General features: G+C 40.7%; 1 protein-coding gene across 5 annotated transcripts in view; it reads left to right on the plus strand.

Annotated features, from left to right (window-relative positions):
- NRK (Nik related kinase) overlaps nucleotides 1–22,061 on the plus strand; it is a 177,230-nt gene that overhangs the window by 103,271 nt on the left and 51,898 nt on the right. For 4 of the 5 annotated variants that reach the window (XM_039912355.1, XM_039912354.1, XM_029067556.2 and 1 more), the window contains 5 exons: nucleotides 2,950–3,114; nucleotides 11,114–11,266; nucleotides 14,835–14,966; nucleotides 17,886–17,953; nucleotides 20,189–20,301. In XM_039912355.1, coding sequence (XP_039768289.1) covers nucleotides 2,950–3,114; nucleotides 11,114–11,266; nucleotides 14,835–14,966; nucleotides 17,886–17,953; nucleotides 20,189–20,301 — 631 coding nt within the window. The remainder of the gene's footprint in view (nucleotides 1–2,949; nucleotides 3,115–11,113; nucleotides 11,267–14,834; nucleotides 14,967–17,885; nucleotides 17,954–20,188; nucleotides 20,302–22,061) is intronic. The other variant, XM_029067558.2, reaches the window with a different exon arrangement.

Consider the following 22,061-nt stretch of genomic DNA (forward strand, 5'->3'; position numbering starts at 1 on the left):
TTAGCATTATCCAAAACTCCTCCTTCTCTTTCCCCTACCAAGTTCCATCTGTTGCCAAATCCTGTCATTTCTTCCCTTCCCTCCTCTTCCTCTTTATCCAAACATCCACCACTTTTTGTCTAAGCATTTGTCATATCCTGATCATGTCATTCTGCAAACATCTTCCCACTCCTCAAAAACCTCCAGTGATCGCCCATTTCTCGACACATCAAGCAGAAACCCCTGACCTTTGAATTCAACCAAGCGCTTAGTATAGGGCTCTGCACACAGTAAGCACTCGATAAATACGACTGAATGAATGAACTCAACCCACTCTCTCACTCATTCACTCTCTTCTCCCACCACACCTTAATTTGCACTCATCATTCATCTCAAGCCCACCTACCTACTATGCCTCATTCTCATCTCCACCCCTGCTGACATATTGTTCACATCCTCTCTTCTTCCTGGAACCCCCTCCCCATTGACATCCAGCAGACCCCTCCTCTCCCCTTCTTCAATGTCCTTCTGAAATCACATTTCCTCCAATAGGCTTGCCCTAATTGCTATTTCAGCACTTTTATGGTACCTAAGCACGAAGTACTCAGAACACCCTGCTGCACTTAAGTACCTTCTTCTTACTTTCTCTCTTAATTCCTATCGATAGTCATTTTTAGTGTCTTCCTATCCCACTAGATTGTAAACACATAGAAGCCTGGGTTCATGTCTGTTAACACTATTGTAGTCTCCCAAGTTAATAATAATAATAATTATAATAATAATGATATTTGTTAAGCGCTTACTCTGTGTCAAGGATAGTTCTAAGTGCTGGGGTAGATACACACTGATCAGGTTGGATATAGTCCCTGTCCCACATTGGGCTCACAGTCTTAATCCCCATTTTACAAATGAGGTAACTGAGGCACAGAGAAGTGAAATGACTTTTCCAAAGTCACATAGCAGACAAGTGGCGGAGCCGGCATTAGAACCCAGGTCCTTCTGACTCCCAGGCCCATGTTCGATCCACTAGGCCACACTGCTTCCTAGTACAGTGTTTTATATAGAGTAAGAACTTTAATAAATCCTTCTTATGGATTTATTGAGAGATTAACTGGGCTCACAGTTAATTGCAAATGTAACAGTTATCCCCCCTTCCCCGCTGCCCAGTCTGTAAGTTCCCACAATAGACTGTAGACTCATATGGGCAGGGAACGTGTCTGCAAATGCTGTCTGTATTATAGTCTCCCAAATGCTTAGTACAGTGCTCTGCACATTGTAAGCACCTAATAAAATACCATTGATTGCTTGGTCCCACACAGTTAATTTAGTGTGCAGTTAAACTCTTGATAGTATGAGAAAATTTTATTAAACATTGCACCTGAAATTAATTGGACTGTGAAAAATCTGATGAATTATATAGGTGACAAACAAAAAATATTCCAAATTTTTTTTTAAATCACCCCTTTCGCACTGCAGCTTTGGATCACTTATGTATATTTATTATTCAATATGTTTTATTTGTGGAATCATTAATTCAAAGATTAGGATTTTCATATCTTTGAAAAATCATCACAACCAGCTTTGGTTTTTAATTCCTGCAGAAGTCAGTCTTCTTGGATGGCTTCAGTGTGCACTTCATTTCATAAAATACAGAAAGTAGCATGAATCCCGCATAGAATTTCTGGGTGATTTAGGACCCTTTGGCAATAATACTTCCACTCTACCGCTAAAAAAAACTAAAATAGCAAAACACAACCCAGGAAGCAGCAAACTGAATGTGAACAATACAGGGAAACCCCCACAGAAGAATGCTGGCCAAAATAAAGTATTTTGTTTTCAGCAGTTTGCCACGGATGTGAGAGTAATTGAATTTTAATGAGCCATGTAGTTGTATTTGAGAGAGTGGATTCAAATAACCTAAAGGATTTTAGAAAAGGAAATACTTATGGCTCTCTAAGATATTTCTTTTAGTCTTTGCGAGGAAAGTGCCCCAGATACCTCAAAAACTGAGGAAGGTTTTTGGATTGGGGATGGGTGGGGAGAGGGGAGAGTTGTTGGGATAAAAATCGATACATGCCAGAACAGGGCAGGGTGGAACTCCACTGCCAGAGTTTCCAGGCCAAACCAGAGGTCACAACCTGCAGCCCCATCACCCTGCTTTCTCCAAACCTGCAGTTTGGGGCCTGCATTGCCTGGGACCCACAGCCCACCACTGTCAGCCCACACTTCATCAGTGAGGGCCCGCTCCTCAGTCCCTGCAGCAGTGATGAGTCCACTAAGGCAGGCAACTCAATGCTTAGAGAGAAAGAAAAGGTGTCCGCTTGACACTGAATAAAACAAGAGTCAAAAATAAAGGGCAAAATAAATATTTGAACAATATGAGAAGGGGGCCTGTAAGTCAGAGGACCTGGCTTCTGATACCAGCTCCAGACCTGTCTTCTGATACCGGCTCTACCACGTACCTGGTGTGTGACCTTGGCCAAGTTACTTAACTTCTCTGTGCCTCAGTTGCCTCAATTGCCTCATTTCTAAAATGGAGATCCAATACCTGTTCTCCCTCCTACTTAGATTGTGAGCCCTGTGTGAGATAGGAACTGTGTTTGACCTGATTATCTTGTATTTTCCCCAGTGCTTAGAACAGTGCTTGACACATAGTAAGTGCTCAATTATTATTATTATTATGATAATTGGTGGTGTTATTATGGCAATCCTGATTTAGTACTGAGCTACCCTTCAAGGGCTGTGGGAATTATAATAATTTAGTAATATTGCACTGCTCTCTTCCAAATCTGTAGGAAGTTTGGGGTTGTGAGTAAACCAGTTTTCTTATGGACATTGCATAATTTGACAAACAATATTAATTAACATGATTGAAATGTACAATTTCCTCTGTTATAGGGTGGAGGGGGTGGGGGCTGGTACCTGCCTCTTTAAATGTTATTCACATCTCACTTTGGCTTTCTCTTTCAGAAAAAAATTGAAGATGCTCAGCATAATAAAAAAGTACACCGGACTCTTCCCAAAGATCAAACCCAGTTATTATCTCTTCAGCATGATCACAAGCAAAAGAATAAGGAACCTCCAAAATCTGTGGCTGTAGCACCACATCCATCACCAAAAAGTATAAGAAAAGAGGTAAACTTCTCTAAATGAAGCTTGGCAGCATTTCAGTCTCTGGAAGTGGAATAGACAAGGCAATTTGTCAATTTATACACCAACTGCTTAACTGTATAAACCCCATCTGTACTGTATTGTACTTCATCTCCCATCTATTTCTTTCTTGCAATTCACTGTTGCTTCATTCACGTTAATAGTCCTTTTGTTTCAGGTAGTGTCTCCCAAATCTGACTGACTCCCATTTCCTCTGCTTTCTTGGCTCTTGTCCAGTTTGGTGAAGACTATTGATTATGAAGGCCATTATCCCTATTGGTCGAGACCTCTAGTCAGCTATTTCTCAGATACATGAAAGAGACAGTGGTAAGAGTTCCGTCTGTAGATGACTGACAGTTTTTGGTTACTCCCTCAGGGAGGTAGCAGTCAGGAAAGATTATTCTGCAGGAGTTTATCAATAACTACTTGCATTTGTCAGCTTATTAGGACTGATGTCAAAAGCTCACAGAATAAACCCTGACAGAAAATCTGGAGCCATTATTGCCCAGTGTTCATTGTACTTGTAGCAGCCCATGCAGCCAAGCTTATGTGTCAGAGTCAGGCTGGACTTGGGCCACGTAGGAATGACACCCTCCCAGCCGCCCACCCAGTTGCAGATGTGTTTCAAGTTGGGGCTCAGTAAGTGCTAGACCAAAATAGAAAAACCTTACTTCCCAAGAGCCACTTCTAAAAAGTGTATTCCTACAATATGGTGTTCAATCTTTGCAGAGAAATCCTTTCCCTCAAGGTAGTTTTTGTTCAGAAAAGAAACATTTCAAGTTGGTTTGCCAAAAAACTCCTACTCCCACACGAGATTTCGTCGTGCAGCAGGCTTTTGATCTGCGCTCGTGTAACAAGCCCCCCAAGGGACAGGGACCATGTCTAACTCCCACTTGTGTATTCTCTGCCAGTGCTCTGCACATAGCAAGCGCTTAATAAATAGTACTGATAGGAGGGGAGCAGCTGGAGGCAGCCAGGTTGAAAAATGTACATGCATGACCTTTTGCAGATGTGCTCTTGTTTCCATGACCTATGGAGTCCACAATCCAACCCTCTCTGGAACTCTATTCATGCTGCAAACCTGGAATTGAGGCTTCCAAATCCTTTCAGACCTACTTCCAGTTTGGCTTGGCCCAAACCAGACCCAGGCAGCACTCTAGCAGGCGGGGCTAGCTGAGGGCATGAAATTGCAGCCCATACAACTTCAGGAACATGTGTATGTGTCTAGCTGAGCGAAAACACGTCAGGCTTTCCTAGGTCCCTGCCGCTGCCAACCTGAGGAGCCTTTCCAAAGTCCAGGTAGGCTCACGGGGGGGCAGCTATCCTGCAGACTCCTGGGTCCGTAGACTTGGGAGAGAATACAGTCTTATGACCAAAATCCTTCATTGCTGCATTAACTAAGCCCCAGTGCTTTCAGCCAAATATTATGAGACCATTTGTTGTTTGTCAGTCCCCTTTTGGTTTAAGTGATGAAGGGATGTGCACGATGAAGAAATTTTGAAATGAGCATTGTTTTTGCATCTGATTCATTGAGTTTTAATTCTCCACAAGTAGATGCAGGCAGTTGCCCTGTCTATTGATCAACAGGTCAGCCCTTGGCTCATTACAATTTCTTCTTTCAAGACCTTCCCAGAGCCTGTTTATGTAAAATATTCCATTATTATTTCCAGCCCCCACATCCCATCCCACAATTTAAAGATTGTTGCCTTCTTGATGTTAATCACTCCAAATTTCCTTCATTCCTTTACTACCTTTATATTTTTGGTCTTGAGTAATCACTAGTAATTATTTCAATCATCCTTTTACTCTAGCTAAAATAATAGTTTGGATGGGCCAGAAAAACTCTATCAGTCCAATCCTATCAACTATGAATGGATTATTTTACTAAATACAGTTGGCCCTTATTGACCAATTTTTATTTGTGAATCAAGGAGCTATCTATAGTTTTACAATCAAGGCATTTAGTAACAATTTACTATGGATTAAATAGGGATAGAGCCAAGGTGATCAGATTGGACACAGTCTGTTTCCCACATGAGGCACACAATCTATCTTACCCTATTTTACAGATGAGAAGTCTAACCGTCTTTGCCCAAAACAATAATTCTCACTCTCTTCCCTGCCCCTATTCCGTGAAGGAGTATTTATATCTGAGTTTCCGTGGAGCTAAAAGATGAGCCTCTTCTCTGTTTTCATTTTGTTGAAATTCTATATGTAATATATCTTAATAAGAATGATAATGGTGGTATTTCTTAAGCACTTACCTAGTGCTAAGCACTGAGGAAGATACAAGATAATCAAGTTGGACATAGTCCCTGTCCCATATGCGGTTCCCTCACAGCCTAAGGAGGGAGAACAAATATTGAATCCCCATTTTACAAATGAGGAAACTGAGGCACAGTGCAGTTAAACCAATTGGCCAAAGTCACACCACTGGCAAGTGGCAGGAGGGATAGGACTAGTACCTAGGTCTTCTGACTCCCAGGCCTGTATATGAATCAACCACCTGATCAACGGTATTCATGGAGTGCTTATAATGTGCAGAAAACTGCACCAAGTGCTAGGTAGAGAAAAATACAACCGAGCTGGTAAACAAGTTCCCTGCCAACCACAAGCTTACAGTTTACAAGGGGAGACAGACATTAATGTAAATAAAGAAATAGATTACGGATGTGTACCTAAGTGCTGTGGGCAGGGTGATACTAAGTGCCCAAAGGGTACAAATTCAAGTGCAAAAAAAGGCTACCTTATTTGATCCACTTTCTAAAGGCCCAGAGAGTTCCTGGGACCTCTTTCTCAGGGGGAAAGCAAACTTCCACGCACTCCTTGTCAGGGAACTAATTGATGAACAACAGCCAGTTTGGTCAGTTTGACCCAAGCTGAAACAGTCTTTCCGCTACTGCTCCTCAATCACCCTGTCACATCATCTTATTACTGTGGTGGTGAAGAAAACTAAACATTCAGCTCAATCAATCATTGGTATTTATTGAGCACTTACTGGGTGCAGAGCAGTAAAATGGAGTTGGTAGGCACATTCCTGGTCCACAAGGAGCTTACAGTTTGGTGGGGATTCAGACACTGAAATAAATTCAAATAGTGAAATGCATAAGCATCTGTACCTAAGTGCTGAACGGCTGGGCGTAGATGTGAATATCAAGTGTAGTAGGGGTATAAATCTAAACGCTCAGAAGTGTGTGTTTGTGTGTATGTACGTACGTGTGTGCAGTCATTTATATGAGGGCAGTATGAGTAATGTGAATACATATACTTGTATGGAGAAAACTAGTAAGTTTCAAAGTTAAGAGATCAAATAGTGTGTGGATAGAAAGCAGTTATTTGAGGTTAACATACTTTTCTTCAAGTTGGAGCACACCCTTGATCTTATCAGCAAGTATCTACAAGAGTAAGAAACATTCTGATGCTATCATCCTCAAATTTTCCTTATAAAAATTACAGTGCAGCTGTTTTCTACAATGAATTTGTCAGAGAACTTTAACAACTACTACTGTTCCATGTAAGAAGTTAAAATATAAATACCACCACTACGCATTTGCAACATGGCCCATTTAAACTGAGGAGTAGTCAGCAAATGGCAAAAAGAACAAAGAGATGATTTTGTTTGAAGTGTGATTCAGTTGCCTGCAATTCTTCTTCTCTCTCAGGGAAATGGCTGAATTAGATAAGTAAATAATTACTAAAATTTGAAGTCTATATTTATTTTTGAAACACAAGCTATTTACCGTGTGAGGAAGTTGTCTTGTAAAATGAAAAAAAAATCTTTCTTAGTTATGCTTCTGAACTCTTAAATAACAGCCAATTTAAGATGTTTTGATATTGTTCTTTTTCATTTTACAACCTAAAGGCAAAATGCAATTTTCTCTAGTATTCTTCTCTTCAGGCTGTTTTTCATTGCCTGAGGAAGAAGTGAACAGCAGCAAACCATCAGCTTGATATTCATCTCAGTTTCTGGCATGAATTTCAAAAATTATCCCCTTAAAATGAAACATATTGCAGTATTTAGTATGAGTGTAGCATTTTTTCATTGTATTCCGAATGCAATTATACGTATTGCTCATAGTTTCCCGATACACCATTGGATGCCTAGATTCAAATTTCCAAATATCTTTTCCTTATCCATTGCCCAGGTTTTTTGACCTGTAACTGCACCATAAGGCATGATTGCCAATTAGGTCCATAAAATTAGAGAGAGATGCTAATCTTGGTTACCCTATTGTGTATATATGCACTAGGTGAGAAATTGAAGTTCCTTCTGCCTCTCTCAATTTAAGTGGGAAGTTAGATTATAACTCTCCCATACCACAATATTGAAAGGATGGATGATCTCAAATTGGCAAGTGTAGCATATATAGCATGTACACACATATATTTGTAATGACAGTCTCCATCTTGATATTTCTGTTGCTGATCCCCAGAGTGGTAGGTGAAGAAAACAGAAGTAATAAATAGTACCAAATAAGATAATTTTCCCAGATTTCTCCAAAAAAAAAAAAAGCAACAGGAAATAGGGAATCATCCCACTACTAAAATGTCCTTTGGTCCTACTGCCTGATTCCTTTAGAATACCCAGTCTTTGAGCTTATGTTCATTCTTATGGTAGAATTCTGTAATATTTTTAGGGGGCTTTAAGCTCTTTAAAAAAAAAAGATGCAGTCATAGCGATGCCTCCTATAATCTCATCTCCTCCAAGAGGCCTTCTCTGACTAGGCTCTCATTTCCCCTAAGCCTCTCTCCTTCTGGGTCACCTATCCATTCAGATCTATACCTCTTAAACCCTTGATATTTAGACAGTTCTTATGTACATATCCTTACACTCTACCATTTTCCCTCTCTGTACTTTATTTTTATGCCTGTCACCCCCTCTAGCCTTCTGGTTAGGGTTCTTGTCTACCAGCTCTATTGTATTTTACTTTCCCCAACACTTAATACAGCACTCTAAACATGGTAAATCCTCAATAAATACCATTGATTTATGGTTTTTGAATATAGGTATATTGAAAAAAAGTAATAATAGTGAGCTTATTGCTATTACTGCTATCCTAAATACATTTAACCCAAATTCAGCCATTCATGGGAGCCTGTAGTTTATCTTTTTCTGAAGCAGCGTGGCTCAGTGGAAAGAGCCTGGGCTTTGGCCCAGCTCTGCCACTTGTCAGCTGTGTGACTGTGGGCAAGTCACTTCACTTCTCTGTGCCTCAGTTCCCTCATCTGTAAAATGGGGATGAAGACTGTGAGCCTCACGTGGGACAACCTGATGACCCTGTATCTACCCCAGCGCTTAGAACAGTGCTCGGCACATAGTAAGCGCTTAACAAATACCAACATTATTATTATAATTATTATTATTATTATTTTCATAAGTATCCCCACATTGTACAGTTCAGTAAAACCTAATGTAGTAATAGTAGTCACCCATACTGAGAAGAGTCCAGTGTTACTTGAAATACTTTTGTTCTGTGTAACAAAATTTTGCTGCCTTAAGGGGTCTCCACCAACAAACCAGACCTTTTACTCCTTCCTAAAACCTGCAGTGCCTCCATCTCCCGCATCTCTTGCCCTTGATGACCTCACCAGCTCTTTTGTTAATCATATGTAAACCATCAGATTTGCACTTCATGTCTCTTAAATCTCTTTCCTCCCCAGTGCCCTCCCCTGATCACCATATTCAAATGTTCATTCTCTGCTAACTTCCCTCCCACTCTGCCTTAAAACATCTCCCTACACCACCATCCTTCTCATCTCTCAAGCAAGTAACCTTGGCATTATCCTTGATTCCGCCTTCTCTTTCAACCCTCATATTCTGTTTGTCACCGAGTTCTGCCATTTTTTTGTCCATAACATTTTTGGGATCTACCTCTTCCTCTCCATCCAGTTGGTCACCACGATGTTTCAGTCAATTGTCACTTTCCATTTGATTCCTGCATCAACTGCTTTATGCATTTCCCTGCCTCCATTCTTTCCTCTCTTCAGACCATACTTCATTCTGCTGCCCAGATGATTTTTCTAAAGCATCATGCTGCACATTTCTCGCTACTTGTCAAAACCTCCAACGGTTGTTCACTCCTCCCTAAATCAAGGAGAATTCCTGACACTTTTCTTTAAGGTACTCAATCAGCTGCCTCTCCCCTACTTATCCTCATTCCTTTCCCACTACACCCTGGCTCAAATCATTCGTTCCTCTCAGGCCTCTCAGGCTATGCACTGTATTCTCGCTTCCCATAGCCTACCCATTGCTCATGCACTTTCCACCCCCTCCCCACTTTATGCTCAATAGAGAAGCAGCGTGGCTCAGTGGAAAGAACCCGGGCTTGGGAGTCAGAGGTCATGAGTTTGAGTCCCGGGTCTGCCACTTGTCAGCTGTGTGACTATGCGCAAGTCACTTAACTTCTCTGTGCCTCAGTTAGCTCATCTGTAAAGTGGGGATTAACTGTGAGCCTCACGTGGGACAACCCGATTACCCTGTATCTACCCCAGTGCTTAGAACAGTGCTCTGTACATAGTAAGCGCTTAACAAATGCCAACATTTATTTATTTATTTATTCATTTATTTCAACATAGCACAGCTCTCCCCATCGCTAAAGTCTTTCTGAAATTACATCTCTTGGAAATCTTTTCAGAATAATTTCCGATCCCCCAACTGCCACAGCAGCACTTATGTACCACCTAACTACTTAATTACTCTCAATTCCTGCCCCACACCGTATTATTTATCCATGTTTCTTATTTACTCATTACTTCCTATGATCTGTAGTTTATTTTAGTGTCTGTGTTTCCCAGTGAATTATAGACTTTGATTTTAAGAATTATGTCTAATAATTTTGTTGTATTTTCCCAAGTGCTTAGTATAGTGCTCAATGATTGATAGGAAACACTAGCAGGGAAAGGACAGTTCCAAATATGACCCTTTTGCATGTGCACATGCTTTCTCTCTCTACTTATCTGCTAAATCCTTGACAGTCTGCTAAGGTGGGCTCCCCATGGCTACCACCACCCTGGCAATAAGTATGCTTTTTGGGTGTCCAGTTGGGCATTCTTTAGGTGGCACACAGAAGAACAAAATTTCAGAGTGTCCTGCATAAAAGGGGATTTTGGCCTTCTTAGCCATCTGTCCAGAGAATGTCCAACATACGCTTTTTGTAGATGGTGATTTTAATGATGACTTTGGCACAGCATTTTCAGTAACAACACTTTTCCCATGAGGTAAATCTAGAGTTGCTTAGGAAACCTCAAAAATCTTAGGATTCACTGTTTGCCCAGGAAAGTTATTGCCACACCAGCTTATGATCTTAACATGGGCGCTTGAGAGCAAAAGAGTGAGAGCCTTCAGCTGAGCAGGGCTCTGGAAGACCGCAATAACTCATTTCTGAACCACTGCCATAGACCGTCACATAAACATGTATGGCAAGCATTCAAACCTAACCTTGGGCTGAAAACAAATCCAACTAGATACAAATCTCTAAGGTACCTCAGAGTTCAAAGAGCCTTTGGTTTGTAAAGCTCCCTTGGCTACAAAGCTGCATTTTCAAAATTGGTTTTATTTTCTATAAGAAACACTCCCCCCAAAGACATGAAGAGAGTAGGAGCAGGTGATGATCCACCACTAACAGAATAAAGTAATTTGTAGACTCTGCTTGTGGCACATTGGAGAGATTTGGATGGAGGCATAGTAATATTATCAAACTGGATGGGAGAGCCACAAAACGGTTACTCTGGGAATATACTCAGGCAACCATTCTTGGTGCACAGATATCTGGCAACAAGATGAAATATTAATCCAGCCCCTTAGATCTGAGTGAGATTTTAGGGTGGACGGCTACAGTGATGTGAGTTTCAGGTAAATAATTTTAGATAGATTACATAAAAACTGGGCAAAGTAAAGGATGCCTTTCACTTGTTCTGCTCTAAGTAGGTTTTTGTCGATGTTCTTATACCTCTCCGTCTCTCTCCCTCTCTCTGATTGTTATAGGCTGATGAAAAGAAAAAGAAAAATGATGGTGCCCAGACACCTCTAAACTGGTCACTGGTCCTTGGACATGAAGCCATGCCTCATTCCAGATTGGGTTCTGGCAGTAGTTCCAGCCCCTGTACCCCAGCCTTGCAGAGGGCCATGCTAGCACAGGTAAAGTGTCATTTTCACGTAATTCTGAATCTCTTTGTTTTTCCTACAGCTGTTTGCATGTACAAGCAGCTCTTTGCTTCTTAACCCTCTGCTACTATCATCTAAACCCTAATGGTTTTTCATGAGGTGAAATTTTATCAGACTGATCGTTTTTGTGTGCTGAAAACTGGAAAATCAAAGTACTGTTGAAGCTGTGTGACTTCCCCTTTCTTGATAACGACTTTGGGGTTGTGGAGGGTGCGGGAGAGAGAGAGAGAGAAGTATGGGATGAGTGTGAAGTAAACCAAACCTAAAATACACTGAGCATGCTCCAGTCTAAATATAGAAATACAGACATGTAGAGGCAGAAACTGCTGATGGTCAGTTAAGTAAGGATAATTCCAACTGTAACATTTTTGTACATTTCCCTAAAACCCTATAAAAATCCAGGGTCTGGATAAACAGAGATAAAGGGTCATCTAAACTGCTCCTGGTTCTTCGGGACATGACTTTTCGTTTGCATTGGCACTCTACGGTAATTCTCGTCCACTTTCACAGCTGCCCGAAACAACCACTTAGGCATTTTTACTAGTCCTTGTCTTTCCTTTTATGTGGCAATTTTGGTGTTGATTTTTAAACAATAAAAGCATGTGCTAAAAGGGTCTGCATGCTCAATGATCCCTCGACATCAAGTTGAAGTTCCAATTTTTTGATGGGTTTGGATGCAGTGATGTAGGCGTGGCTTTAAAATGGGCTATGATGGCTCATTCCATACATGCCAACAGGAAGCCAGAGGTTGGCCTCAATAGGACTTCTGGGCCCCTCATCTCTGCCAGCAGTTTAAAATTGATTTCTGCTATCCTACCAGAGTGTCTCTTCTATTTTGTAAGCCTTAGTGCCTCTCTTCTCTAGCTTGTTGTGGGCATGGAATGTGTGTTATATTGTTGTGTTGTACTCTCCCAAGCGCTTAGCGCAAGGCCCTGCACAAAGTAAACACTCAATAAATACAATTGACTGATTGACATATGTTTGATCATTTAGGACTCCCAACCTAAAAACCAGGAGAAGGGTATGGAGAATTAAGAAATTTGAACCTCCATGAAACTACTTTATTACATATGACTCTAGTTTTTAATATTACTAATAGATATCCTAATGTGTTTCCAGCAGTAGATTTGGAACACGTAATTGAGCCTTTCAAATTAATTTTTGAAAACCTGAAAACCCTTCTCCATTCATTGTTTGCATCTGATCACATTTGTGTTTCCCCTACCCACATATAACCCTCCAGGCTAAATCTGTTCCTTGATGCCTAAGAATACATCCTTCAGTTTCAATATGTTCCAAGAATGGCTATGAAATTATCAATAAAAGGAAATAAAAATGAGAGGCTATTTTTTACATTCATTGTACCCTTATTTTCAATTTCTTTGAGGCTGTACTTGCTTTTCTACTTCTGCAGCAACAGAGGTTCTGTTCATGCTGACCACCTTGTATAATTTAATCATTATTTGTTTTTTTTCCTTGCTTATGAAGAAATAAGTGTGTGGTTTGTAGCAATTTGAGAAATCATAATAATTAATGAAAAATCTAAAGAAACAGACTCCAGTGTTCAGATTATGGCACTGAGAACCACTGATCTCTTTGTATCATTGTTCTGTATCAGTAAATGATCTATCTGCTATAGTAGAGGACATTTTGATCATTTTTATAATAATTTATCCTTTTTCCCTGTTTGTTCTTGTTCAAAAATGGTGTCATTTGTCTTTTCCTGAAATGTCTTTAGCAGATACTTACCTACTAATCTAATGTATGCCCTCATAGAAATGAGGATTAGAATTTAACCACAAGGATGCTACATATTGGCATAGATGCAAATAAAGATTTTAGCCCCAGCAAGGAGAAGCACTGTGACTTAGTGGAAAGAGCACAGACTTGGGAGTCAACAGTCCTGGGTTCTGATCCCAGCTCCACCACTTGTCAGCTGTGTGACTTTGGGCAAACCACTCAACTTCTCTGTGCCTCAGTTACCTCATTTGTAAAATGGGGATAAAGACTGTGAGCCCCATATAGGACAACCTAATAACTTGAATCTATTCCAGTGCTTAAAATAGTGCTCGGCACATAGTAAGCACTTAGCAAATAACACCAGTGTTATTATTATTATTATTATTAAGGAATGGGGTGTAAAATGAACACTGTATTATTCAGTGCTCCTAGCAGTAGTATGTTCCCAGCAAGTAGAAGCAGCGTGGCTCAGTGGAAAGAGCATGGGCTTGGGAGTCAAAGGTCATGATTCTAATCCCAGATCTGCCACTTATCAGCTTTGTAACTTTGGGCAAGTCACTTAACTTCTCTCGGCCTCAGTTCCCTCATCTGTAAAATGGGGATGAAGATTGTGAGCCCCATGTGGGACAACCTGATCACCTTGTATCCCTCCAGTACTTAGAACAGTGCTTTGCACATAGTAAGCGCTTAACAAATACCACCATTATTATTAGTAGTAGTATCTCTTCAACAGAATATGGAGAAGAGAAGAATTAGAAAAAGGACTACAAAGGCAACCAAAAAGAATTCCAAAATAAATTAATATTCATTATTAATTCTTCTCTGCCAGTAATATTGGACCTTTCCAAATATATACAGTTGGTAGAGACCAGATAAAGAATGGTGTTCACCCTATTTACCCTCCCTTCTGAGTCATTTATGCAATTGGGACTTAGGCATTTTAATACTCACCCTACCCCTAGTTCTGTGGCTCTTATGGACATATCCTTGTCCTCTGCTACTTCCCTTATCTGTAATTTATTTTAATACCTGTCTCCTCAGATAGATTACAATCTTGTCTACTAACTCTACTGCACTATACTCTCCCATGTGCTTAATTCAGTGCTCTGCACGAAGTAAGCACTCAAGAGATACCATTGATCAAACATTTTGATCAGACTTTATGAAAAGCTGAGATACAATGTATCAGTCTAAAGTGCACATCAGGCTGAGCACTGATGCAATATAGACTATTGATGCTATAGGCAGCATTTTGTGGAAGAATATTGTCACAGCTGTCCCTCAATCAAGTGTCGCTGGTAGCTTAGCTCAGAGACCTCGATCCGGGCCCTGAAAGCAAATCAGTTTGATCCCAACGCCATCTTTGAGAAGGGCAGTGGAACAGCCATTTATGAGAGAGGCCACGTGGCTACCATTTTAGGAAGTTGCCATGTGACTCTGGAGCAGTGGCTTATGGTTAGGATACAAGTTATCAATCAGTCCATCAATCATACTGATTGAGCACTTTACTAACGGCTTGGGAAAGTACCATACAACAGAGTTGGTAGATATGTTCCTTGACACTATAGTTTGGGTCAGCTCATTGTAGGCAGGGAACGTATCTTCCAACTCTGTTGTATTATACTCTCCCAAGCTCTTAGTACAGTGCTCTGAACACAGTAAGTGATCAATAAATACCATTGATTGATTGATTTTTCTTTTTTGGAGGACACCTAGGAATTATGACATGTTCCAACAATAGGATGATTATGGGATGAATAAAGAATGTGTGATAAGTCCTGTATGTTTGATTTGTTTGAAGAATGAAAACCTCCGAACCAGTAGAGACTCTTACCACAGCAGTTCGCTTTCTGACATGGCCATCTTACCCCTGAGTCCAGGACAGAATGAAGTATTCTGGAATGTTCTGCAAAATGAAGAGCAACCTCCTAAGGTAGCATTAAAGATACTAGAGTTAAAGCTTAAATGTCAAATTGTAATGCATATTAACTTATCATTATTATTCCTACACACACATACTCTCACCGTATATAAAATGTTTAAAGAATATGCAATTCAACTTTGCTCCTCTAAGCAAACGAAGCGGGGGTTGGGGGGAGTTCCATAGGGCCTTGACACTTACCAGCATTCACCAGTCAGACCAACCCAGGGAAGCAGTACGAAATGGGGGTTCAACCCAAACTTAGTATTCATACCAGTTTACATTCCCAAACCCTAGTCCCTGCCCACTTTATACTTTAAAAGATTATTAAGGAAGCAGGTAGGACGTTGGTCCAACGATCGACAGAACAGCCAGGAAATAGACAAGGAGGGCGAAGCAGCATGATGTAGTGGATAGATCGTGGGCCTGAGAGTTAAGAGGTCATGGGTTCGAATCCAGGCCCCGCCACTTGTCTGCTTTGTGACCTTGGGCAAGTCAGTTCACTTATCTGTGCCTCAATTACCTCATCTGTAAAATAGGGATTGAGACTGTGAGCCGTGTGGGGGGTGCGGGACATAGGACTCTGTCCAACCCTATTTGCTTGTATCCACCCCTGTGCTTAGTACAGTGCCTGGCACATAGTAAGTGCCTAACAAATGCCACAATAATAATAATGAAGCAGCGTGGCCTAGTAGCAGCAGCAGCAGCGTGGCTCAGTGGAAAGAGCATGGGCTTTGGAGTCAGGGCTCATGAGTTCGAATCCCAGCTCTGCCACTTGTTGGCTGTGTGACTGTGGGCAAGTCACTTAACTTCTCTATGCCTCAGTTCCCTCATCTGTAAAATGGGGATTAAGACTGTGAGCCCCACGTGGGACAACCTGATTCCCCTATGTCTACCCCAGCGCTTAGAACAGTGCTCGGCACATAGTAAGCGCTTAACAAATACCAACATTATTATTATTAGTAGTAGTAGTAGTAGAAAAATTACAGGTCTGGCAGTCAGAGGGCTTGGGTTCTAATCCCAGTTCTGCCAGTTCCCTTCTGTGTGAGCTTGGGCAAGTCACCTAGCTTCTCAGGGCCTCAGTTCCTCAACTGTAAAGTGAGGATTCAAAAAATATTCTCTTTCCTACTTAAACTGTGAGCCCCTTTTGGGACAGGGACTGTTCAACCAGATTAACTTGTATCTATCCCAGCAGTTAGAAATACCATAATAATAATAATAGCGTTTGATGCATAGTAAGCACTTAACAAATACCATAAGAAAAATAAACACCTCATTTTTATTTTTTTTAGAAAAAGATCTGTGGGGTTCCCTCCCAGTCTGAGGATCACTTAAAATACCTAACCTAAAAGTCTAGGTTGGGACTAGCAGCAGTTAACCTAAGCAGCGTGGCTCAGTGGAAAGAGCACGGGCTTGGGAGTCAGAGATCATGGGTTCGAATCTGGATCTGCCACTTGTCAGCTGTGTGACTGTGGGCAAGTCACTTAACTTCTCAGTTACCTCATCTCTAAAATGGGGATTAAGACTTTGAGCCTCACGTGGGACAACCTGATTGCCCTGTAGCTACCCCAGCACTTAGAACAGTGCTGTGCACATAGTAAGCGCTTAACAAATAGCAACATTATTATCGTACTGAGAGCTCACCTACTCCAAAAGGCCTTCCCAGACTGAGCTTCCCCTTTTCCCTCTGCTCCCTCTCTGCTCCCCCTCTTCCCTCTGCTCCCTCCTCCTTCCCCCCCTTCACCTCCCCTCAGCTAAGCCCCCTTTTCCCTCTGCTCCTCATCCCCTCCCCTCAGCACTGTGCTCATTTGTATATATTTTTGTTACCCTATTCATTTTGTTAATGAGGTGTCCATCCCCTTGATTCTATTTATCGTGATTATGTTGTCTTGTTTTTGTCCGTCTGTCTCCCCCAATCAGACTGTAAGCCAGTCATTGGGCAGGGATTGTCTGTATCTGTTGCCGAATCGTATACTCCAAGCACTTAGTACAGTGCTCTGCACATAGTAAGCACTCAATAAATACTATTGAATGAATGACTAACTCTGCAGAGAGGACTGGGAGATTGGTTCCAGAGAGAATCCTCTCCCCTTCTCTTCCTCCCCCTCTCTATTTCTGATCCCCTAAAAGGGACCTCCAGGAGATGTGGAGATGGGCCACGTGTCATGTTCTTCATTTTACAGAACAACACAGCAAAACTGCTAGTGTTTAAGCATTCCCTGAAAGGTCCCATTGAATCTTGCCGCAGTTCTGCAAATTGAATAAAAATAATTTTCAGCCCTAATTTTTATCATTTCTCAAAATTGTCCCTGGCATTTTCCACATGTACTTTTAAAATTATAACAGTAGTTGGGAAAAAGGCAGTGTCACTTGTAACATTCCCACAACCAGACTTCTTTCTAGCTCATCCTAACTCATCCCGGGTTCTAGTCTTTGATTCATATTAGTGTGCTAGTTTTAATGACATTATGAATTCACAAATGGAATATATAAATATATAGTGTTACTGAAAAGAACTTTAGTTTCCCTGTGTTTGTTCATGGAAGTAATTTCCATTAGTTTAATATTCATCTGGAGAAGCAGCACAGGCCAGTGGAAAGAGCATGGGTCTGGGATTCAGAAGACCTGGGCTCTAATCCCAGGTCTGCCAAATGCCTGCTGTGTGGCCTTGGACAAGTCACTGAACTTCTCTGGACCTCAGTTTCCTCTTATGTAAAAGGGGGATTAAATATCCATCTCTCTCCTACTTAAACTGTGATCCCCATGTGAGACAGGTACTGTGTCCAACCTGAAAAACTTGAATCTACCCCAGTGTTTAGAAAAGTGCTTGACACAGAGTAAACGCTATAACAAATGCCATTATTATTATTATCTAGGAATTAAATGTCTGATAGAAAAGTATTGCACTGAAATATTTGGTTAATATTTAAGGTCCCAGAAAGAACCACTTCAAAAATTCACAATAAGGATCAAATGAACCATCAAAGGTGTCCTTCAAGGTAAGCTCTTTTCAGTTTTCTATTTAAGCTACTGTTGACTTACCATCACTTGGAAAACCAAAACCAGATTCTAAGATTCCAGGCTTCTAAAGTTGAAGTCGTCATATTAGCAACTCCAACATCATCATTTAGCCTGCCCTTTATAACCACAGTCCCCATAATTCCTGGTGTTTATTTGGTTTTTGTTTTTTTTAATCCAGTTTACCCACAACTGAAGAAGGCAAATGTCACACTTTAAATCAGTTTGCAGTTTGGTCTTAAGCTTCCCCTTTCACAACTGAGCAAATGACTTCAAAATGCCACATGATTCTCATTGTAGTTTCACTTCACTTTATTACTGGTTGACTGCGTAACCAATCTTCCTAAAACTACCATGATTTTTGGACAGCTAATGAAACCTTCCTAAATAAACAGAAATGTAAGTCCTAAAGGTAGTTCCAAAAATGAATAGTCATTACCCTCAGGGGCTAGTTAGTGTCCCAAAAGTGAAAAAAACTGATGAAGAAGTATGCATAGAACCAAGCTGGCAGAAGCCAAAAAAGGGTTAACTGATATACCAGATTACATCCTGTGTCCAGTCAATTTTGATTTTCTGGGTTAACCTCCAGCTCTGGCAAACTGGAAACATGAAAAATCCAGCAAATTGAAAAATGCCTTTTATGGTTTAGGTTGGTAGCATTGTGATTCAGATAAGCCTCTATTTTAGCTGTTGGAGCAGTGTGCCTGCAAGAGGAGGCCTCTGCATTTTGCCAGATGCTTCTTGCCAAACAGGCTGGAAGTTTTCTGCCTTGGGCACTCCCAAAGCAGCATTGCAGAGAGTGGAAAGGTCTTCACGTGGGCATGCAGGCTGAACAACTGATGTGGCAGCATGCCCAACCTGAAAGTCTTCCAGGCTTCATGGTGAGAGCTGTGGGAATGAGCAGGACTGAACCTCACCAACTGTATGCACTGGGAAGTCTGGAAACCTCTCTGTCGGGTACTTGACGGCTGCCCTGCTCCTATTTGCAGCTGGATTGGTCGGGGGGGGTCCCCAAAATATCATCAAACCTAGAATATGTTAATCAGAGCTATTTCTCTTGCTCAGTCTCATTAGGCATCAGTTCTCCCAATGACCATCCATCCCTGCTTTTTTAGCCATTGTGGAATATTTAAAATCAAATTTCTGTGGCTCAAAGTATGAGCTTTAGCCTTTCTAAAATGAAGGTGCATAAAAAGGCTTTGCTGTGGATATGTTCAAGGGTTTCATCAGATGTTTAAATGCATGTCCTAATTTAAAACAGAAGTGTCTAAGGAGTTTCACCGAATTAGTCCAGTCTTCCGACTGAGAGTAATAGCCTTTCTCTAAATGTTCATTGTATTTGATAAAAATCCAAAGTTCAAAAATGAAGCTATTGCCAGGATTAGAAACTATGTACAGAATTACCTTTCAGTTGACTGTGGGCAAGGAGTGTACCTAAATTTTATTCTCCTTGTGCTGTCAGGTGATTGACACTCAAAATTGAAAAAAAACTTAGGAATGTTTTTAGATTTTAAAAAAATATTCAGAGCATTTGAAAAAGTGTCCAAAATGGTAAAGTCCACAGTGACTAGAGAAACTTAGTATTCCCAAGAAAGATTCAGTACTGCCGCTTCACCCTGATCCCCAGGTGATTAAATTTTGTACACAATTGAGTTGAGAAATGCTATAGGACTTTTCAGGACAATAGCTTGATGAGAATATAAATATAATAATTATTTTATGTAAGTATGCACTCTGTGCAAAGCACTGTACTAAGTGCTGGGCTAGAAGAAAGATAATCAGGTCAGACACGGACCCTGTCCCACATGGGTCTCGCAGGCTAAGTTAAGTGACTTGCCCAAGGTCATGCAGCAGACAAGTGGCAGAGCCGGCATATTAGAACCCAGGACCTGTGACTCCCAGGACCATGCTCTTTCCATTAGGCAACGCTACTTCTCAACAGGGCACTCTGATCCCCTTTCCCTATGTTTTTAATCTGAAATGTATTTGTCAGTTTTAAATAGGTCAGTAGGTTCCAGACAAATCATTAAAATCTGAACTACAGATATATTTTTCAAGATTTGAGTCCAAACTGTTTTTACTCTTACAAGTTAAACTGTATTCAGTTTGAGAAATGAATATAATGATCATTAAAGCTTGTCATTGGTATTTGATTGAACTGTGGTTTCCCTTTATGAATGACAGGAAGTGGCACATGATTCTCTATCTCTTTTCAGTAGTGCACATCAGCCGTTCGGGGGACAAGTTCAGAAGCCAAACAGTAGCAGTAAGTCCACTGGCAACAGACAGTGGGAGTTGGGACCTCATCTGAGCAGCAGATCAGCATCAGGTGAATCATAGAGTAAAGCTTCCACTGTCTAAATGCACAGTTAGCATATTACGCTCCAGTTTCAGTAATCATAGTAAAGAGTAACCGTATAATACCTGTTTTATAAGAAATCGTTGCCCATCCAACAGTGTCCACATCTCTTAGAACCTTTGGAGAGAATTTTCTGGACTGTTCTTTTGTCTCAAAGGTTGGTATCTGAGCAAAGTAGTGTTTTTAAAGGTCATTTGAGGTGTGCCAAGAAATCCACTGTGCCATGTTAATAGTTTCTCTGCTGGAGTACCATGCTAGCCATCTTGGGCATCATTTCATTGGTGGCCTGCTCCATAGGATCCTCATCAGAAGATTTCCCATTTCTTGAAGTCCCTCGTAATCTAAGCAGAAAGCAGCAATCTCCATTAAGTAACTTCAAGGACACCTTCTGGATTGAATCGTTTTGGGGGGAGCTGATGATAGGCCAAATCCAGGATTTTTTAGTAATTTTTATGTATTTATTTTATATCCTTACCTCAAATGATAAACTGATTAAAACTGATTTAATTTTATAATGGAAAGATGAGTAGAATGCAAGTACTTATCGTATGGTGTTCCTCCATTTCATTCATTCATTTGGTTGTATTTACTGAACAATTACTGTGTGCAGAGCACTGCACTAAAAAAATAGACACATTCCCTGTCCACAACGAGCTTACATTTGAAGTACATAGTGCAATTAGTAGAAACAATATCTTAAAAAGGTTGATTTGAAGAGTTGCCACAAATGAGCATTTTGAATTGTATTGACTATAGTAAATAAGAGATAAGACTTTCCAGAAATTTATGGTAAATTTTCATAGCACAATTCAGTGATCTGCAATAAAACAGCTGTGAGATAAGGTCAGAAATCCAATCCTGAAATGTTTAACAAGCAAGGCCAAGCTCTACATTTTATTAATAGGATTGCAGAGTGTTTGCAAAATCGTTGTCTACTTGCCAACATTGTCCTTTGCTCTCATGAAACGTTGTTTGAATACAGTGTGGTGGAAGAATGTGACACTTCTAAAACTGAAGTAGACCCTGAATGTTCATTGGTTACCTAAAGGACTAGGAACATTTAGAAAATTACAATAATTTAAACTTCTAGATGGGTGATTGAAATTAATGTGATCAGTGGCCACTCAGCTCCTCTAGGGTGAATCCTGTTCCCTCACCCCTCCCTCTCCACTGCTCAACAGTATCCCTTCCTAATTAACAGAGAGCCATAGATCAGATTTGCCTTTCTCCCATATTTCAAGGTACTCTTCTGGGCTATAGTTCTCAAATGGAATCTATCACAGAGGTGCAGGGAGAAACTAGAATGTGTTCATGTTTGTTTAAATCTGAAGAGGCATGGATCTTAAAGAAATCAGTGAACATTTTTGGCGACTAGATGGGCAGAGAATGGGATTTGAGATTCCTCTTCACTTTGCAAATTAGAACTGAGTACCACATCAAAATTGCTAAGTAGCATGTAGGCGGGTTGGGGCTTTTGAAATAAATTATCTCCCTTTCTCTCCATATCTCTCTTAGTCTTGGTGTATGATTTTGTGTGGGAGGGTTTCCTCTGTTGTTTTTTACTGAACAATTACTAGGGGGTTACTTCTACCCCAGTTACTGCCCCCAACAGAGTAAGCTGCAGAGATAATTGTTTTCTCCCTTAAAAAATCCCTAAAGGTTTGGGTGCCAAGAAATATAAAAAAGTTGGGAACACTGTTGAAACAGACAACATTAAAAAAAGTCACATG

The sequence above is a fragment of the Ornithorhynchus anatinus genome, chromosome 6, assembly GCF_004115215.2.
Source record: "Ornithorhynchus anatinus isolate Pmale09 chromosome 6, mOrnAna1.pri.v4, whole genome shotgun sequence".
NCBI classification, from domain to species: Eukaryota; Metazoa; Chordata; class Mammalia; order Monotremata; family Ornithorhynchidae; genus Ornithorhynchus; species Ornithorhynchus anatinus.